This window comes from Ochotona princeps, chromosome 10 (assembly GCF_030435755.1).
Source record: "Ochotona princeps isolate mOchPri1 chromosome 10, mOchPri1.hap1, whole genome shotgun sequence".
In the NCBI taxonomy this organism is placed as follows: Eukaryota; Metazoa; Chordata; class Mammalia; order Lagomorpha; family Ochotonidae; genus Ochotona; species Ochotona princeps.
Window position 1 is genome coordinate 5,065,201 of NC_080841.1, and position 21,370 is coordinate 5,086,570.

At 41.1% G+C, this 21,370-nt stretch overlaps 1 protein-coding gene across 1 annotated transcript in view; it reads right to left on the reverse strand.

Annotated features, from left to right (window-relative positions):
* Positions 1 to 19,701, reverse strand: part of BRINP3 (BMP/retinoic acid inducible neural specific 3) — a 402,242-nt gene extending 382,541 nt beyond the window's left edge. The window contains exons 1-2 of the mRNA XM_004578813.2: positions 19,634 to 19,701; positions 779 to 1,064 (exon numbers count right to left, since the gene is read on the reverse strand). Coding sequence (XP_004578870.2) covers positions 779 to 1,014 — 236 coding nt within the window. The 5' untranslated portion in view covers positions 1,015 to 1,064; positions 19,634 to 19,701. The remainder of the gene's footprint in view (positions 1 to 778; positions 1,065 to 19,633) is intronic.
* Positions 19,702 to 21,370: the final 1,669 nt, after the last annotated feature.

A 21,370-nucleotide genomic window follows, 5' to 3' on the forward strand; every position in this document is an offset into this window, starting at 1 on the left:
CATAAATTCTTTTATATAATAGTGTAGACACAGATCCTATACACAAAAACTTAAAACAACATTTGTGCCTACAAGAATGCTCCTCCAAGAACTAGGAATTGTAATCTTCAATCATCAGCACACAAACCAGCATGACAACTTTATATAAAACATTTTTTTGCATAGATCAACACATCTAACCCACTGAGGCGACCACTTGCATACTCCTCTGCTTTTGTATATATTATTTAGGTTTTAGAGAATCAAGTCATATACTTAAATATCTACTTTTGGTCATTTTCAGACTGTCTTATTCATCTACCAGTTTTTTTTTTTTAATTCCAGTGTTCTCTTTTTCTGATTCTCAATATGCAATTGGTTTTCAAATGAAAAATGGGGAGGTGGCCTAGCTTCTCTGGAAGGGACTGTTTTCATTTAGGCTGTCAAATGCATCATACTGTAGCTTAAAGGAGAAAAGAAAAAATCAATTGAAGAAAACTGATTTTGGAATTTGAGCTCCTTTCAAGAAGACAGCCTCCAACACATGGTGCTTACTTTAATAGTGAGGTGTCACTGTAAAACTGGAGAGTGATACACAAGTGGTCACCGTTATGTACGTATCCCATAAAATGGGACCTCTATGAGAAATCTTGTTAAATAGCAAGAAAACATCACTATGACAGTGGTAGTAGTTACGCTTCCGGTAGCAATGCTTTCGCGTCTGAACCTTTCCCTTAGAAAAACTGTTAAACACAAACTCCAAGTATATCTCTGTAATTGCTTTCCCTTTGCTTCATACCTGTATATCTTGTATCTTGTGCTAAATCCCTGCCGGCTTCTGTCCACAAAATCTGTGTATTCCTGTGAGCGATGGAAGGGTCCCTTATCAGAGAGGAGCCAGTCGAAGGGGCTTGTGGCATGCTGATCCGAAACAGCAGCAACCGCTAAAACCCAGCAATGAAGACTCAGAGCTATCCACTCCCATAGAGCCATCAGAGAGAACACTTCAGCACCAGCTCTGCTCCGCCATATCATGCTTCCACTGGGGACTTAGAGCCTTCATTCTCTTAGCTTTCCCTCAACACCTAGACAAAATACACAGGCAATTAGTTAGCCCCAACGAGACTCTTTTCTATCAGCTAAGGTGCTGAGGTGACTAAACGTTAAACTTTTAATTTCATATCATTTTCATAAGGTAGATAATAACAAAGGTCAATAAGCAGTAAAACAAAATACTTTTCAGAGTTGTCTTTTATACTTTGCATCCTTTTTGAACACTGATGGAAAACAAGACACTGTGTCTTACAAACCCTGCAGCAGTCATTCCGCAGATCATACCTTTTTTGAGCAACAATCAGAAGTGCCAACTAATATTTTCCTGTTGAAGCGTCTCATGAAATTGGACATCTTGGACATAGATATTTAATGTGTTCAGACTTTAATACAAGATGTATTTGTCTGTAATTACTTTAGCGAAATCCATTAAAATGAATTAGTTATTCATTAGTTACGTCCACAATCGAGTGTGGGTCTAAGAGCCCTTTTTTATATAAATAGTGTATGTGTCTGTCCAATTATCCATGTGTTTAGGAAGCAGCATAAAAGGAAGGTAGTATTGTTCAATACTTTTTTTTCTATTATTCTCTTAGGAACAAACTATTTCTGTGATATTTCACACAAAATCATAATTATTTCTAGGGCTTTACAATATTTAAATATGCATCTTTGTCTTATTCATGAGATAAACAATTCTACCTGATCTCAATACGTGAAAACAGACAGTGCAGATCATTCATAACGGATGAAACTGCATACATTACATTATAACCATCCAAGAGTCAAGTAGCAAGAGATGTCACCCCAACAGTGTGTTGGGTAAAATGCAATGTCAACTTGGAATTTTGCTCCGCATCCTCATCAATTGTTTCAAAAGATTGCATGTAAGCACATAAAACCATGTCATGCTTAGACTTAAGAGTATGTTTCAGCTGTAAGCTTTTCTGGTCACCAAAACAGCTTTAGAAACAATGTCAATTATCTGTATCAAGTAAGATAGTTTGAGGTAGCTGATGTATGTTTAGGACAAAGACAGTTTTCATTTCCTTTTCAAGCTGTGATCATCTAATTACAAATTTAATTCTGAACAATTTTATAGGAGTTATCAATTCATTGGTACATATGAAATGTCTCAAAATGGGAGTACAATTTCTGCCACTTAGATCATCCAATTCATCGTCTTACCTACTATGAAATTGTGATTTGCACAATAAAATAGATAGGTTGCGCTGCTGTGGTGACTAAAAAATGTAATGTTTTGTAAATAGCACAGTAAGTTTTATTATTGATGGCATTTAAAATATGAATATATCAGGAAGCGATAGCAAAGTATAATAGAAAGATTTGAAATATTAGCTGAAAAATTATAGACCTCATTTAATTATTGCAGAAATGTAATATAACTTCCAATTCTCCAAAGAAACAAATACTTTTTAACATATTGCTTTTCTTACATGAAAGCTATACCATCTTAAAATAAGTCTTATTTACATTAATAAACTGAAAGTTATTAATATGAAAAATGGCATAGTATAATCCCCCATAAAATTATATATTACTCAACTTTGCTAAACACACACACATTTTCAATTTGCTGTACAAGTATACTGAAACTAACAAAACCTAATCATTATTACAAAAAACATTATTTTCTTAACTTCTGAAGCAACTACCATATCTTTAATTTCACAAGGATATAATAAATTATCCAAACACTTCTTATTTTACTTTCATATTATCTAAACTATTTTAGGAAAAAAATTTGAATCAATTATATCCATAGTCACATCATTCAAGCAGAACTCTCTTAATACCAGATTTGTGAATTAGAACGTTGTCAAAAATATTTAAACAAGAATTATTTCATCTTTGTCCATTAACAAGTTGGAATACATTTCACAGAAAACTAAATAAATTTTTCTTCCAATTCATCCGTCTCTGATCAACATCAGGAAGAAGTAGAGACAGTGCTTAGCAACAGGGCTGGAGTCAGACTGGCTGTACCAAACCTCAGCACCCCTGTCAACTGCTGTGTGACTTCCAGAAACTGCTGACATCTTTGATGCCACCTATGCCTTAACTATGGCAAAAAAAAAAACTACATGAATTATTGCTGTAAAGCACCTAGAATAACACCTGGCACAAGGTAAGGACATCTGGTAATTGTTTGCACTAATATGAAATTATGTAACTGAGTGTCACAAAATTAAATCCAATAATGGTACAATTTTAAAGTTGTCCTAGTTGACATTTATACTTTTCAACGTGAAATTATCCTGAGTCAAACTTTAGTGTCACCTTGAGCAAAGGTGATGAGGATATATCATAATCTTCACATTCTACAATTTTTATGTCATCATGTATGTTTGGGGTGTAGTAAAATGCTCACTATGCTAGAGCAATTTATTATCTCATATAGCTAGGGATCCATCTAAAGATGAAGGAAATTTTATATTAAATTATATAGAGAGAACTGTCTATTTATTACTAATAACATGCTACTATTGGAGTTTACATATGTGTTGGGATGCTTTCCCAGTTGTATTCAGAAATGAATTTTCTGAGACAAAAGTCTGAGGCCTCATGGAAAATCAACCTTGTCCAAATTTAAAATCTTGCAGGCTCTCTTAAAATCCTATGGTTTTTACGGTATTTGAAAGATGTTCATAACCAAAATAAGATAAACAGAGAAGTTTTACTGAAGAAGTCTCTCAGAAGAATCCTTTGTTTCTTGACTCTGAGTTGCAAAACAGAGTCAGGTAGTGAGTGGCTTTTAGACTCCGCGTTCACAGACAGCAGTACATACTGTTTCAGATTGTCTAGAAATGGGTGAACGAGTATCTGCCTCCTCTGTATGATGAGCAGGGGACATTCCCAAGCCCCTCTGTTAGGACTGGGACAGCAACCACCTCAGTCCTTGCATGAGATAGAAACAAAAATTGTAATACGTGAGCTCATCCTTGTCCACTCTCTAGTATTTTAAAGTGGCTCACAGAGAACAAGATTTTCTGGAAAATATAAGAATACATTTTATAAACAGGGAAGGAACAAAACAGAATGAACAAAAAAAATAAAAATGCTAAATAGAAAATATGACTTTAAGGTGTGTCAATAAATTCAAGAGGAATTGTTCAGATTTTTCTTTTAGTAATATCAAAGTAAAAACATTGAAACATTCAATGTTTAAAAATATGTAGTACATAGCCTGCTCTTAAAATAACCTCAGTGTGGGTATGGCCTCCTGATTGTTACACTTGCAAACTGTGCTGAAAACCTGTTCAGAAAGAAAGCATGTCACAGGCACATTGCACAGACAGCAGCGGATATCCACATATGTAATACACCCAATATAGAATATTTATGGAACATACAATTTAGTATATGATATCTTCTGCACTAGCTAGTTGTATTCCTATTCCAATATGGTAGTGCATTTATCTAAAATATTAATACTTGGGTTTGAAATGTATAATATGTTGAAATTTATGAAATATTACATATAACACTAAAATCTATTCAAAGTTTTGGGAATTCCCACCTTTGATATAACATCCTTCACATCGATGATTAATCTGATGGAAGCTCATTTTCAGACAATAACATTCCACTAACCACTAATGGCAAGCTGTTTCACACCAGTTACAACTGTTCAACACTTAACGTTCTATGCTCTATAATTTCTACCTTTGCATTGGACTTTGCCTGATTTTTGCTGCCCACGTGTCCAAAGCATTACTCTTGAAGAAAACAACTCAATAATTTGAATATGTAAAGAAGTTCCATAAAACTACTGTATCAAACATCCATTTTCTACAGTGTGAAACCTATAGAAATTAAGAAGAGTAAAGCAAAATCTTATAAACCCTTCAGTAGATTCACTAACTTAGATTTTACTATTTTCTCTCTCTCTCTTCTCCCTGAAGAAATTTTAAGTATTGAAGAAGAGCTAAAACAAAAATGACGGAGGCCATACAAATGCTCTTCCTTAAGTATTATAGTATTCTATAAAAATGATAAATGTTTACTGTCACTAATATAACGATGATTGTAAATAAAAAATGAAAAATCTTTAAAATAACATCTTCAATGCCAAGAATTATTATATTTCTGAAACCACATCCCCTCCAAATACCTTAACAAAATGTGTTATTCTGTGAGTTATTCTACATTAGTATTTGAGTAAATAGTTACTATTTCCACTGCGAAGTCTTAGCATTTTTTTTTACATTGGGTTATTCACTGTTTCAACTCCATTTTGGTAGGATTAGTAACATGAAAAACTAGAATAGTAAAGCAAATCCTACTGACTACCATCAAAGCTACACCCAAAGAATGTGGCATACAGTGCTACTTTCATTTGTTTGTTTGGAAAACTGAGTAAAAATGTGAATAAACATACACTGCCGAAAGGATTTAGTGGTAAATCATTTCAAATCAAGCTGAATGCAAAATTCTCTATTTTTGACCATACTAAAACTGATTGCAGACTAAAAATTGTTTATTAACTTTCTGTCACTTTCCAGTGAAAGTCAGATTATAAAGATGAGAACTCATGATGAAAACTGAAATAAATTTAAAATTAAGGAAGGATTTCTTAGGCTCCAATAAGCAAATGATCTTAGTAACTATATATTCTGGATTTTTAGTGATGCCTGCTTTGTTTTCAGTAAGGGTGATAGTTTCAGTCAACAAAATGTGATTTGATCTAATGACTTTTGAGTCATGAACTATAAGCTCCGAAACAAGAAAACTTGTTTCAGGATTATGTGTACTATTTATTGAGCTGGAAAGTCTAACCGTGGTCAGTATGATTTAATTTACCCATCTCCAGAGAACTTACAAGATTAATTCAATAGGGTTTCATTACTCAGTTGTATCATCAATTACTTATAATACTACTGAAAGGAACAAAAGGGACTATCCAACATACTTACAACAGAGTTGGGTATCTCACGAGGGAGACATAATAAAATTTCAGTGAAATTAGATGACTTACAACATTTTGCTGAAATGCAATCATGAAATTTTAATTAAGGTCTGTTTTCTTATATTCTCAAGCACACCAGAGAATGACAAGAATATGAGGTACATATCCAACAAGAATTATTTTAAAGGACAGTAGTGTGAAAATCCAAGGCTACAGCCAAAAATATATTTCATGTTCCCATATGGCAGGAAGCATCCCTGGGTTTATGGAATATAGTTTTAAATTTAGGCAGTGATTTTCTAAAACAACAGCTAATACTCAAATATTTTATTTGATGTACATGTTAAACGTATATGTTGAGTAACAGAACAATGTCCTGCATGCATATACATATCCTTATTTTCGAATGTTCAGAAGATACATAAAGCCTACAGTCACAATGATGGAAGAATAAGAGTTCTATTTTTCAGTGTTAGGTCTCATTACAATGTTGCACGAAAGATGCCTGCTTTACTATTCTGCTGAAATGCAGGCTATTTGCTATAATTTTAGATTCCAGACAATACCAAAGGATTCTTTCTACATCTGGATATTACTTATCTAAAGGCAATAAATTCTAAAACATCTAAGTGAACTAACTCGAATTTGATATTTCATCATACAAAAGCATCAAATAAGCTGTCAAGTTTTAACTTCTTGCATACACTATACAACGTGGGCCATTGATAGGAACCTTAACGTGGCTGTACTCTACCAGCAAACAGAGAATGGTAGCATGATCAATGTGCTTTACTCTAAGTTATCAGGCTATGCAGAAAAGTTAAGAAAGTGATACTCACTTTTAGGTATACAGATTATCAGTGAATTCTGCAACTAGGAATTGGAAAAAGTCTTTTTCTTATGCTTCAATATTTAAGAAAAACAGTTAAAGGTTAGTGATAATCTCCAAATCAAAACGTTATTGAACTAAAAGCGTCACAGCAACCTGAATATACCCAATCTGTGATTACAAAAATAGATTAAACAGACATTTATTTGAATTAGTAAATCAATTTGAATGTTAAGCATAAATACCCTGGTGGGTTAATAACTACTTTGAATTTTTTCTGAAAACAGCATGCTGGAAATCACTAAAATAAGTATAAAGTGGGACAGATACCCATTCATAAATTTTCTAAAATTTTACAGTGTGAGGTGATTATCTTAAAACCTTTTATTCGTATCCAGATTATGAGGGACTAGCTGGCATGGATTAAGTTTTATTAATCCATATGTCCCTGTTACTTATACTACCTTGCACGCAGCACTGTTTCAAAATACGCATTGAACTGAATTCTCTTTTTAAGCACTATGGGCTAATTCATTGTATGTGCTTACACCTGTAGGAGATGAACAGTACAGTCATCTCTTCATAAGGCATTATTGTTACTTCGGCCATTTTACTTTGCTTCTCTTGTAATGAATTGTTTCCTTGTTTTAAATCCCAGTGTACAGGTTAAAGCTGGCATTAAAAGTATATCCTGCTAATCATTTAACTCTAGTAAAGTTGTATCCCAAAGGGTTCTTCTTCTTATTTATTTGAACAAACGGGCATTGCAGAACTTCTGAAGTACAACTCTAAGTACTACTCTGAGTTTATGCTGCAAAGGGAACTAATCCCTTGCTTAATCCTGTCAGTACAATTGTTTCCATAAAGGCAAAGTTAAATGCCACTACCTAATGGTGGGCCACATTTGAAAAAATGCAAAGGTCGAGTTCCCTTACTTTATTCTATCCAGCACAGAGAGGAAACCATTCTTAAAAACTGAAAGTGTGAAAAGCACCTAGACTGCCACATATAAGCAGAGTATCAACACTGATGACCACACCACAGATACCTGATAAGACTCAGATTGTACCTGCTTTTCATCCCTAAGTGGTCAGACACTTGAGAATAAAATTCAAATAAAGGATGTCCAAAAAACTACATTGTGAAAAAATCTAATTTTAAAGGGAAATATGATCAATGCTTTAGCAAAGACTATCCTTGACTCAACACCTCTGCCTTCTCAGAAAGACTCCAAAGGTTACACTCTGCTTAATCATGGCCAGCCCTTACACGTGCCAGGCTCCACCAGCCTCCACTACACTCAAACAATCTGTTCATTCTGACCTGTCAGGTCAGCTTAGCAAGAATAGTGCAGATCTCCCAGGACTCCTCATAGTCATTTCCAGTGCATGGACTCCCACCCTACCCTTAGCTCAGAATTGTTTCTTGGTCTTTTTCTCTGTGTATTTGAAGTTGAGCCAAACTGTCCTACTCTAAATCCCATGTTAGCAGTTCCCTTGAATGGATATCTTAGCATGCTTCAACAAGTACCATGGAAAACCTTTCCTTTAATGGCTTCAGAACATGTCTCCGAATTAACATAGTTCTCTAACAAAACAGTGAAAGAGGTGGCAGTTTCAATAAAGATCACACGACTCTACATACAGGGATAGAATAAAAATAACGGTTGCAGCCATCAAGAATTAATATCGATATGCTATCTTGCAGTAAAATTCTACCTTAATGGCAAGGTCTGATCATGATACTAAATTTTTTCTTGTCACTACATAAACTTTGTCACACACAAGTCAAGTTAGGTAAATTTGAGGAATACAGCAGTTTTAAAAGATTTACTCAGCATCAGATTATGTGCAAGGTATGTACAAAGGTACATATTATCTGCACCTGACTTGATGGACAATATCCTCTCTTTTAGTGTTTTAAACCTGCAGAAATGTGTTGCTTGTATTTTCATGATGTTGGACAAAACCTGATAATATATCATTTATCCAGCCGAGACATTGACACTGGCCTAACTAAAATGTTATTGAATATAAAGAAAAGACTGAATGCTTGGGTGAATTATATTGGAGTTTAAAAATCAAGTGACAATACATTTCTTGGTCTATCGTAGCACCAAAATCTACCCTGTAGTTCACCAAACCTAAGAGGTGAAACATGCTACCTAATTAGAAGTTATTTTATTAAAAATGTAAATAAGAGTATCTTCTGATTTTGTTCACAAAGGAAATGTCACAGGTAAAGAGCTTCTAGAAAATGCTCAGTACTTTAAAAAAAGGTTAAAAAGTTTTGATTAGAAGGTCATAGGGAAAACTTCAAAATTTCAAATAATAACCTTCATTTTTTTTTTATCCATGTGTAGGAAAATTGAAAAGTTCAAACATTTCAACCCAGAGTGCCTTATTATTGTCAGTAGAATCCAAAACCCCTTCTTTCCCAGCTTTAGCTGTCATCAGTTCAAAGATCATGCAGTTTAGGCAACAAAAAGAAGAGATTTGTGTTTGCTTCACTTGTTGTTGTACCTGCAACACCCACAAAAGGATCCAGCATATATAAGGGCCCTAATGAATGACATTATTAATAAGTGGACAGAACAAAACTTAGATTTCTGAAATAAAACCTTGGAGGGTAAATTTGACTTTTCATTCATTTTGGTAGCAAAAATCATAAGGAATAACCCTTTGCAAATGTTTGTGTTCTAGAAAAGATAACATATTTTGAAATATGCAACACATGCACACATGGGCAACATATCAACTAAAATATACCTCTGAGAGCTATAATGACATATTTTTTTTAACAATTGACCTGGTTCCTCCACTTCAATTTCCCTCAAAATAAAATATACCCTTAATGGACCTTTCCCTAGGCCATGGAACAAGATAGCTCTTGTCTCAGAATTTTATTTACAATATCAAAATTGGATGTATGTGAAAATAAAATGTGTGGCCAAGCATTAAATTTACTTTGTGTATTAATTAAATCAGTGTAATTCAGATAGAAAATAATTATAAGCATCTTATGAGTAACGATGATACCTTTTTATTATTATATTCCCAAGGTTTACCCTAGTGCACACAATTCATTAGACATACAAGGCACATTTTTTAAAGTCAATAACAAGATACGAAGGACGGCTCTCAAGAAATAGCTCAAGCTTCATCCGCTGCTCTACGAAACCTTCTGAACCATCACAATAAATATGTACAGCTTAGTGTTTATACTTAAAGAATGCCTTTCCAGTCCTAACCCTCCTCACAGCTACCTTTTGAAAGATGCTGGCATAACCCATATTATCACATAGTGTAGGGTCTTTTCATGGCTGGTGTCAATAACACTGGGGAGGAGGTAAGCTTCAAAAAGATGGTGAAAAGTATATTTAAAAGCAAAGTTTAGGGAGGACATTGTGTCACAAAATGTTAAAATGCTGGTTTGGATGCCCAAGCCTCACATCAAAAGGACAGTTCCAGTTCTGAGTCATGGCTACTCTGTGCTTCTCATCCACCTTCCTTTTATCCAGGTTGGAGGCAATGCAGGATATCTAAATGGAGTTCCTGCCTCCTGGCTGTGGCTTGGCCCATTCCAGCTCCTGTGGGAATTCGTCGGATGAGACATTAGGTGGAGGATATCATACATATTCGCTTCTTCTCCCTTCTCTTTCTGCCCCTACTGCCACTGCTGTCAATCTGTGCTGCCAATAAACATGCCTTTAAAAATAATAGGATTTTCTTGTTCTAAATTTGAATAACTAGTTCTTTCATGATCTATATTTTATAGAAACATTGCAAGCTGTTATGCTTTCCGGCTTGTCTAACTAACCTTTTAAAGTTAAGCATCTGCCTACATTCTTGTTCCTGGGCATAAGATTTTTAACTAGGTGGTATTTCCAAAGACCACTCTTATCAAAATATTACTTTAACTTCTAAAATAGATGAAACTGTTCTGAATCTCTAAAGGTTGTATGATGCTATATTTCAAAAGAAAAGAAAGTATACATAAAAATTAGCTGCATTTTTAAGACATTCTATATACAAAATGAACCAAATGTTGAAGGAAATGCTAAGAAATAACAAACGAGTCATTCCTCTGCATGACACACACAGACTGCTAACCATTAGCCACACCCAGCATAGCTTGTCTACCTGAACTGACCATTTTTGAGATCCCGTTGTCTAACCTTGTTAGGAATCATCTACAATCTGTTCCACAGGACAGATGTTAACTAAATTTACCTGAGACCAAAATTTGGTAATAGAAATATTTTCTCACGCAATTAAACTTTCTTAAATACTGAAAAAAAAAAGTTCATCTTCAGCAGAGACCACAGTATACTGTTATGGGCAAGTTAGCAAGGCATGCTAATTGTGGCCATTTTATGATGACAGAATCACATGATCACAGATTAGCCTATTGCTCACTTTATTACTGAAGATTGCGGCAGTTCCAGCAATTCATATCGGAGCTACTGACACGGAGATTTGATGGACTTAAACAGTAGCTGTCTACGATGAGTGTGAAAGGCAGGATCACAGGATTGAGCCTCCATTTCCATTGTGACTCATCTCCAAACAATTATGTGTTATTTTGTCTTTCAAATTACTTAAACAACATAAATGTTAATGATTTTGCATTTTCTGGCTTGCTGAAACATACAGATAGAAACTTTTCAAAGGCCAAGAAAATAGACAGACACTTGGAATTATGTTTCTCACAGTTAGTGGTAATCATATTACTTTATAGTCAAAAGAGATGGCTACGAATTTAAAATAAACAATTTTCATACAAAAGTTCTGAAATAGGCAGTGACATACTGCGAAAATGTGTGTGTTGATAGCCTGGAAAGAATGGTTAACCTATAGGCTATATCTCCACTCAGAGGTAAGATGTATGCTTACTACAAATTAAGAAGGGTTAAAATTAATCCTCAAGGTTAGATGGGCTGTCCTCCCAAAAAATTCTTTATGAATTCCTTTCACTTTGTTAAGAAGTTCAAACTCCAATTCTGAGAGTAGACCCAGTCCACTTTTCTCAGTTTACATTAAGAAGAAAACAAGACAACAGAGCTCTCCATGACTGTTGACAGTGACTGAAACCTTCAATGACCAAAAAATTAGAGAAAATATTGAATCATCATTGTTTATTCAAAAACAATTCAACTTGCCATAATGTCGTAAATGGTTGTAAATATTATGTTGGGTTTTTTACCTGATTGGGATGATACTCTGCTGGTTCTACCTTCAGACCAGAGATGGTCTCACCAAGAAGCCATTGAACTTACCAGGACAATAAGATGCTGGACTTTATGATTGGTCAAAACCTCCAATGAAAGAATCTCATCTGAATTTTAACTATGGAAATGCAACAAGGTGGAGCAATCCACGGGGTGGGGGGGAGGGTTTGGGGAGGGGCGGGGGTAATCCCAGTGCATAAAAAAATGTGTCACATAATGCAATGAAATTAATAAAATAAATAAATAAATAGGAACATAAAAAAAAAACAATTCAACAAAACTAATATTTTTAAAAAAAAATCCCTTTGGAGTAAAATATACACTTAGAAACAAAAATGTACTTTCCCCATGGTGTTGTTGGAAGGTACCTGGTAATTCACTTTATTCTGGATTATTCAAATCATTTTATCCTAGACTACTGTCTTATTCCTCATTTTTAGTACAATCTTGAAACTATTACTTATCTCAGTACTTTGTAAGTACTCTCATTTGTAAGTACCTTGTAAGTACTTACGTTTGTAAGACAATGTACTACATTGTGTCTTTCAATATTAGTAAATGGTCTAGGTGGATAACAAGAAATTGTATTAAAAATTCAAGTAGGACCATGCAATGTAAGTGTTCCAAATAACCTCTCTGCATATTAGTATACTTGGTTATATATAAGAAGATTTTAAGAAAAGCATGTAGGACTCGGGAGATGGAAACAAAAAAGAAAAAACTAAAAAAAAAAAGAAAAAGAAAGAAAAGCATGTATTATTAGCCTTAAGATAATATTTTGTACAACTTAAAAGCAAGATTTATCCAACATCTCATTATTATTCTTTTAAAAATTGAGAGTAACTTTAATGCTATTTAAGAGATGCTCACTTCTGAAAATGACAGTTCCCTGTCTCTATAAATATGTTCACAGAGCTGATTTTTCACACTATCAGAAATGCTCCCACAGTGAAGACATGAAAGGTACTTGCAAACATTATCCACCCCAAAACATCCTAACTGCATCAGTTTTGTTCTATATTTACTTTAGCTATAACAGAAAGGGCTCCTGTAGATCACTAGCAAATTGGTAGTTGAATAAACCCATGCTTTTACTTCTAAATTTATTATTTAATTATTTTTTTCCAGATAGGCTGAAATTTGTGAACATCACTTGAAATGATTTAAAGGAAAAAAAAATTTTTTAAGTTTTCCCTTGTGGAAACAAGTGTCTAATGAGTCCAGAAAGAAACTAGATGTCCATGTTCTGGCCAGTACATGACAATGAGAAATCTAAAATTTGTGCTTATTCAATTCTGGTCTTCTCAAGGCTAGATTGTTTTCTAATAGTGTAATATTATAGAGATAGCTTTAAAAATTAACAAAATGTAAGAATCCAGAAAAGTTAATAAAAGGCAGCTCCATCCTGATGTGCTTGGCAGATATTCACGAAATTCAGAAAGAGTAAGTCTATCTATAAGTATTCTTTCATAATAAATCTATACTAAAACTAAATGCAACACACCATTATGAAGGAATAATTCTTACATAGCAGAGAGCTACAATATATCTGAATGTAATGTTCACATGTTTATTAATTTAATCAATAAATGTGTGCTTTATAGATTTAATTTGCTGGAACTATAATATGGCAGCTACTTTACTAGCTATTAAAGGGAATTTGCTATGCTTTGGGTGCTCTCAAAGGCCTCCACATCCAAGTAAACTAGGGTTTCAGCTTTGAAATAAATACTTTTAAAAAAATAACATTTGAAAGTAGGTCACACAGTGGATAAGTACCCCTTTTAACTCTAAAAACACAAGAAGTAAATTTTAAAAATTATGAATTGTGATTATTCAGGAATCACAAATATAGAAAAGTGAGAGCTACATGGTTATCTACAGCTCAATTTATACTTTCTCAGCTAAAAATAAACACTAAAAAAAAAATCAATATAACCACCATTTCAGAAAAAATTCCGATAAATCCAATCAACTTACTGTTCATAATTTATTAACAACATCTTTTAATCTTTGTGGAAAAGGTACTTGCTAATGAAGCTGAATTCCATTATTATCACTTCACTAGTTATAATTAGTTTTTCTGAGGATCAAATTGGACAACATTACACAACTATTTGTATGGGTGCTTTATTTAGAACATCGGGCATAGAGGAGTGAATCTACGGCTTATTAAATAATAATCTGTGTGGCATATGTAACGGGATAGGATTCTAAGTGATTAATTAGATACAAGTTTTCCTGGTAGCTTATCAAATATGTGTCAAGATCATAGTGATAAAAGCTCTGAAATGTTACTGATGAGGACATTTGGTGACCAATGTAAAATGGTCACAGCGGCTATCTGACATTGTTTTGAAACATCAGAAAACGAGCCAGAACCTCCAAATCTGTCGGTAGCAGATGGGCCATTGGAGGGTGCAGCTAGATTTCATTTTTGGAGACTCATTTGCCCAATTCCAGAATAAAATAAACATTATTATCATGCTGTCTTCTTCTAACTAATAATTAACAATAGTATCCATTTGCTCTTCTTTAGAACTAATGAATTATAACACTGTGAACATTAAATCAATAAAAAGATCAAATAGCAGTACATGGAAAAACTGCTCCATGTTGCATTCCTAAGTTTCGAAATGAATGATCCAAAAAGTTGCTAAACTAAAAAGCCTACAACATCAAATGTTGCTCCATTTTTTTCTGGTAAACTTTGTGTCTTTTTTCTAAGTCTTAGAGTATTTTTCTGTAGTTTCAAGGAAGCATAGTTATTATCCGGTTGATTATATAAATTGGCTAAGAAATCAAACTCTCTTCTTCATTAGGACACGAATAGATCAATTAAAAAGTCAACCAGCCTGTAAAAGCATTCTCCCAAGATTGCAGTAAGACCAACACAAAAACACTGTAAGAACTAACAGCCCTCAGAAAGTTTCAGCTGTTGTTTTTTTTTTCTTGAATTCCAAAATATCAACACACTAACAAAGGTATTGATTAAAGACTTTTAGCATCATGACACATTGGACCAAGAGTCAATTTTTTAAAAAAACTAATGAAAATGCAAAGAATATGTTTTGCAAAATACATTTTCATGTCCTTTAAAAATATCCTCATTTCTGTTTAACCTTTCCTACAACTTTCTAAATTGTATCAATTCTCCATATAGGATCACATTAATCAAGTAGAACCAGAACAGAAACTGAAGCACCTTAACTCTCCCCAATATTCCAAGACTAAAAGAATAAATTTTAGAATACACTGTACTGTAAGCCATAAACTTAACACCCAAACACATTTTTGATATTTTGTAAGACATATATTTTTACTAAACTTGTCCAACCGGTGTCATATTCTCATTTGTGTCTGACCTCTTTTTAATACTAATATTCAAGGTTCTAAATTGCTAAATTTTATACTTATTTCAATAAGTAACTACTTTAAGATTTAAAGAATGGGAAATCTAGGAAATTGAAGCACAGACTGATAGCAAGCATCAATAAAACTGAAATGCTTGCTGCTGTGTTCTTGGAAGTTGTAGAAACACACAAAGGAACTATCCTAAAAAAAATGCCTGAAGTTTTTTTAAAGACCACAGAAACCTAGGCACACAACCAATGAAGGAAAATTCACATGTGCCCCCTCCCTGCTCCAATCCCCAAGGCACACACACACACACACACACACACCACACTTCTGAATGCCAATAGCTTCTTCCCACTTAGTTTTACTTAGCAATAGATAGCAATCATTTTGCACAGAGGAAATCAAGTTTATAAAAATACACATTCCTATTATGTTTCTGAATTTTCTGAGAAAATGGGATTACAGATTACTAGATTTTTTTAAAAGAGATTTATCATTATATATTACCACGGCTGTCTCTTGGAAAACGTCCTGAAAAGCACCATAGATTTAAGGCAAATACCTTCTGTACTTATCCACAAATGGAGACAGATATATATCGCATAATTCTTACATGAAATTTAAGAGGATAAAATGTCAAAGAATTGAGGAATTGGAATTCATCAATGAATTACTTTCTCCCGTGGTATAAAAAGTGATTTTGCATCCAACTAATTAATGTTATTTTAACAATTATATTCTTATTTTTTCAAGATTTTATCAATGCATCTTTCAAGCCAAATAACTCAATTAAGAACCCAGGTCATCAAATAAAAGTTGTGGTTTAAAATTACATCTCCCTTTTCCTCCCTTTCTATCTGCCTTCACAAAGAGAGAGAAAGCTGAGAATCAACAACAGTTTCTAAAAACTTAGCAAAACAGTTGAAGAAAGCTGTTTGCTCCCCAAACACACACAAGACTTTGAACTTTAGAGATTTGGGGCATTGTTCCCATACTTTTCCTGCTTTCTTTTGATCCCTCCACCCCAAGCACAGCCCCAGCAGTTTCCCAGCCGGTTTCTGCATTTGGGTCACTCAGAAGCCTGCCTTTGGGCCAGCTCTGCTGCTTTCATCCCAATACACCCTCACGCCAGCTTTCTCAAGATGAAGACAGAAACACGAAAATGCACACACCACATCCCTCTAGAGTAGCCAAAATTACTCTACTGTTTTAAGATGCCCTTCAAAGTTCCCTTACTGCCCGCTACGCAAAGGTCTGTGACCTCTGCGAAAGGCTCCAGCATCAGCACCTGTTCCCCGCTGTCATCTTCCCTGTAGCTCAATAGTCCAACGCCCCACCAACTCTTCCTCTCCACTCAAGTTCCGGATTTTTGTTACACTGTGACACACATGTAGATGAAAGCCTGCATCATCCACATGTTTTCGATGAATGCACACAACGTATGTGAAGAGCTTTCCACAGCTTCCCGAATGTGCAGAAGTTGTGCATCACAGCAGGACCAGCGCGCGCACACACACACACACACACCCCACAGGCTACCCAGGCCACGGGAGCAAAGGACGGAGGAGGGGATTATAGCAGGAAGGGTCAAGCACAGGTTGCAAGGGCCGTCAATCCAACACAGACACTCAGCCCTTACCTGCTCCCGTGCCTGATGACAAACAAATCTAAACAGCACGCAACGGCAAAGATTCCGGGGACTCGGAACCATCTGTCTTCCTCCACGCTGCCGTGACAGTTTTACACCCGGGCGCCCTCTCCTTCGCTGACACCCACTGACTGTCCTGGATCTTCCGGAGCCAGCCCCTGGGGCCTCAGGCACAGCCCCTGTCACAGAGCCCTCCCCGCAAACAACCCAACATCTCCCACGACCGGAAGCGTGCGTGGAGCCTGAGGAGGGGGACGCACAGCCCTCCCGCCGTAGGGCGATCAGAGCTGGCTCTGGGAGAAGTGTGAAGAGCCTTCAACCTTAGGAGCTGAACACAGCCAACCCAGAGCTGCGGCTGCTGCCAGCCGCCCCTGGGGGCTAGGGGAGCCCCACCCTCGTGGCGGACCACACAGCCCAGTTCTCTGGGGCCTCACTTTCCACCCCCACACCTCCAGGGAAGGATTGTTTTTTTTTTTTAATGAATAAAATCCGACTTTAAAGTGTGTGTGTGGGGGGGGCTCGAGTGAAGGGGTAACTGCGTCCAGGCAGCAACCAGCCCTCACTCTTGGCTTTTAACTTAGCCCGACACCCAACTTGGAACCCAACTCTGCCCCTTCACCAGCCACCTACCCTGCACTCCAGGGAGGGGACAGAAAAGAGGGGGGAGACAACAGTCAGCGCCTACGGGAAACAACACCCCCACACACACACAGGCTACCCAAGCCCATCGGGTAGTCCCTCGGAGAGCTGCCCTGCGCTCCCCTCCCTGAGACAAAGCACCCCAGCAGGTGCTCCGGGACCCCCGGCGCTCCCACGTCTGCCCTCGCCTACACAGGATCACACGCTCAAGTTTGGTCCTCAGAAAGGTGGAAAGGGAGCCGTCTGCAAGATGAAACCCACCCTCCCACCTACACAGGCTGGCGTGTCCCACTCCCACCCACGCGGGGCTCTGGTCCTCCGCAAGGGGGGCGCGTGAGGAGCCTGCGGCGCGGCCCCAGAGCCCCTCAACTGCCCCTCCCGCCGGGGCCCGCGTGCTCCCGCGTGGCCAGGGGCTGCGGAGTGGGGTCCCGGCGTGGTCGCCTGTTGATTGCTCCGGGTGAAGCCGCTGCGGGCTGGGGGCGCCTCTTGGAGCTGCAGGAGCTGCAGGTGCCAACGCAGCCGAGCGAGCGCACTTACCTGGAGGCGCGCACTGGGGCCACACTGCAGGCTTGGACCCTGGCACTGAGAGTTGCTGTGTCCCCCCCTTTCTCCGCCCCTCCTCGCACCCCGCGCGCCCGGCAGCCTCCGGAGGAGGGGGCTGGGGACGGAGGATGCGCGGCGCCCTCGCAGCTGCCCGTGAAGTCACAGGCGCGGATGGCACCAGCTCAGCAGGCTGGACGCCTGGTCTGGGGCGCGGTGGGGAGACTTGGGAGACGAACGCCCTTCTTGGGCGCCAAGGAAAGCTGGCGACTCCCGAGACCGGCGGGGGCGGGGATGGGTGACGCCGCAGCGGAGGACTTTCCTGTCTGGAAGCTTTACTAAAGGGGGGCTTTGGACGTTACAGGGGGAGCTAGGTTGTTCCCACAGCCATCCCTTGGGGACCAGAGCTCTGCTACCCTCACCTCCCCCCCCCCCGAGAAATTCGAGAGAAGCTTTTTGGGGGCCAGAAGGCTCCACATTGGGTCCTCACCTCCCTCCAGCCGGGAGCTGGGGCCGCCGGCGCCACTGTGGGGGTGCCGGGGCAGGAGACCCCGGGGTTGGGCCCCGCGGGCGAGGCGCGCACGGTGCTGCTGCTGCCGGCCCAGGGGGACGGCTGCGCCCACGGGCTGCCCCTCGAGCCGCCCACGGGAGCCAGGCACAGCCCGGAGACCCTGTCCCCGCCGCCTCCCGCCCAGGCTGCTTCTCTTTGGGGGGTCTGCCTGCGGGCCACCTGCCGCGTGCCCCCGGGCGCCCCGACTGGAACGTCGCCCCCGCGAGGACGCGTCCCTCTGCATGCGGGGGAGGGTGACAGTGTCAAATAAACAAACACTAAAGGTGCCCTCCAAACTCACGCCCGCTCTCTGGCCACGCTGGGGCATCCCCGTGTGCAGGTGCTGCCGACCTGCGCAAAAAGCACTTTTTCAAAGTCCTGCCCGAATCACGCAACCCTTGAAGCACGCATCGGCTGCACTACCCGCTCCCAACCAAGCCAGTGAACTTCTCCGCATCCTGAGACCGTCCAAGGGATCCTTTTAGAGTGTCTCTCTCTCTCTCAATCTCTCTCTCTCTCTCAATCTGTCTCTCTCTCTCTCTCTCTCATATGCTGTGGAATTTGACCTTTGCAATGGCATCAGAGCATGTACCCATAAGAGTTGATTCTTGCGAGGAGGTACGTCCCGTCCATGGAGCCTCCTACAGAAATCTGAACTGAATGCAACTGCAGGGAACGCAGAGCGCAGCCAGGCCATCCATCCTGGGGCGCTGCGCCCGGCGGCCGCAGGGCCCCTCGCGGACAGGCTGCTGGACGGCACACGGCGGAGTGCGGAAAGGAACCTGAGGGTTTTACAGAAAGACTTTTTTAAACAGCAGAAAGCATACAAACAGCACCCACGGTTCGTGTCTGAAAGCAGAAAGAGGAGCACTCACCAGAGGACACCTCAGGAGGCAGGATGACTGTGAGCGGAGCACTCCCCGGATGCGCACGGGCCCTCCATGGCCTTCCCGCCGGGCGCAGGGCGGCCAGCCCGGGACCCGGGAGGAGCGCCGCTGCCTGCTGCCACGGAGAGCCGCGGACGCGCGCGGGGACGCCGAATGTGGAAGGACCGGACAGGTTTGTGAAATTATTTTCGGGGTGGGGGCAGGGAGTTTGTGGGCGGCGACCCCTAGGCCGCCAGAGTGGGAGTTTGCAGACTGCAGGTCGCCCCGCAGCAGGGCAGGACGGAAACGAGGGGCGCGGCGCGCCGAGCGCACAGCCTGCCAGCCGCCTGCGAGCCGCCTGCGAGCCGGGAAAGGACGCGCCAGAGCCCGGGGCTGAGGCGGCCCCGCGCAGAGCTGCGGCCGTCGTGACGCGGGGCGGCGGCGCGCGGCGGCCAATGAGCGCGCGAGGGGGCGCTGTGAGGCGGCCGCCCGGCTCGGCCCGGGCATGCTGAGGCGACTGAGGGCTGAGGGGGCTGGGGGCTGAGGGGGCTGGGGGGCTGGGGGGCTGAGGGGGCTGGGGGCTGAGGGGGCTGGGGGGCTGAGGGGGCTGGGGGCTGGGGGGCTGAGGGACCGAGGCGACTGAGGCTCTGAGGGGGCTGGGGGAGCTGGGGGGCTGAGGTCTGAGGGGGCTGAGGGACTGAGGCGACTGATGGGGCTGGGTGGTTGGGGAGGGGTGCTGAGGTGGCTGAGGGGTCTAGGGGCTGAGGGTTTGAGGCGGCTGAGGGGGTTAAGGAGGCTGAGGCGGCTGAGGTCTGAGGCGGCTGAGACTGAGGGTCTGAGAGGTTTAAGGGGACTGAGGAGGCTGAGGGTCTGAGGCGGCTGAGGAGACTGAGGGGCTGAGGGTCTGAGAGGTTTAAGGGGACTGAGGAGACTGAGGGGCTGAGGGTCTGAGAGGTTTAAGGGGACTGAGGAGACTGAGGGGGCTGAGGGTCTGAGGCGGCTGAGGCGGCTGAGGGGTCTGAGGGGCTGAGGAGACTGAGGGGCTGAGGAGACTGAGGGGGCTGAGGGTCTGAGGGGCTGAGGAGACTGAGGCGACTGAGGAGACTGAGGCGGCTGAGGTCTGAGGCGGCTGAGACTGAGGGTCTGAGAGGTTTAAGGGGACTGAGGGGGCTGAGGGTCTGAGGGTCTGAGGCGGCTGAGGGTCTGAGGCGGCTGAGGAGACTGAGGGGCTGAGGAGACTGAGGGGGCTGAGGGTCTGAGGCGGCTGAGGAGACTGAGGCGGCTGAGGGTCTGAGGGGCTGAGGGGGCTGAGGGTCTCAGGGTCTGAGGGGGCTGAGGAGACTGAGGCGGCCGAGCATCCCGCCCGGAGGTCCACCAGGACTCCCCTCCGCTCGCCGGAAGCCCCGCGCACCGGCCGCTAGGGCCCGCCGTGGTCCGACAGAGGCCGGAGCCGGGCTGGAGGGGCGGTGCGCGGGTCCCCTGCCTCCGCCGGCGCCACGCGCGACCTCAGGCGGTGGCTCGGGGCGGGAACCGCCGTCCTGCGCGGGAGTGAGCGGCGCGCCGGGAACGGGTCCGCGGGTCGTCCTCGGGGAGCAAGTGCGCCTCATTTGCCGCTCGCCTGAAGGAGCGGGATCCGGGCGCAGTGGCGGCCACAGTGACCATGCTCCAGCAAGGGTCCAGGGGCGCGCGAGGTCGGGGAATGTTTCCTGTTCCGCGACTGAGGAGACGGCCTGGTCCTCTCTTCAC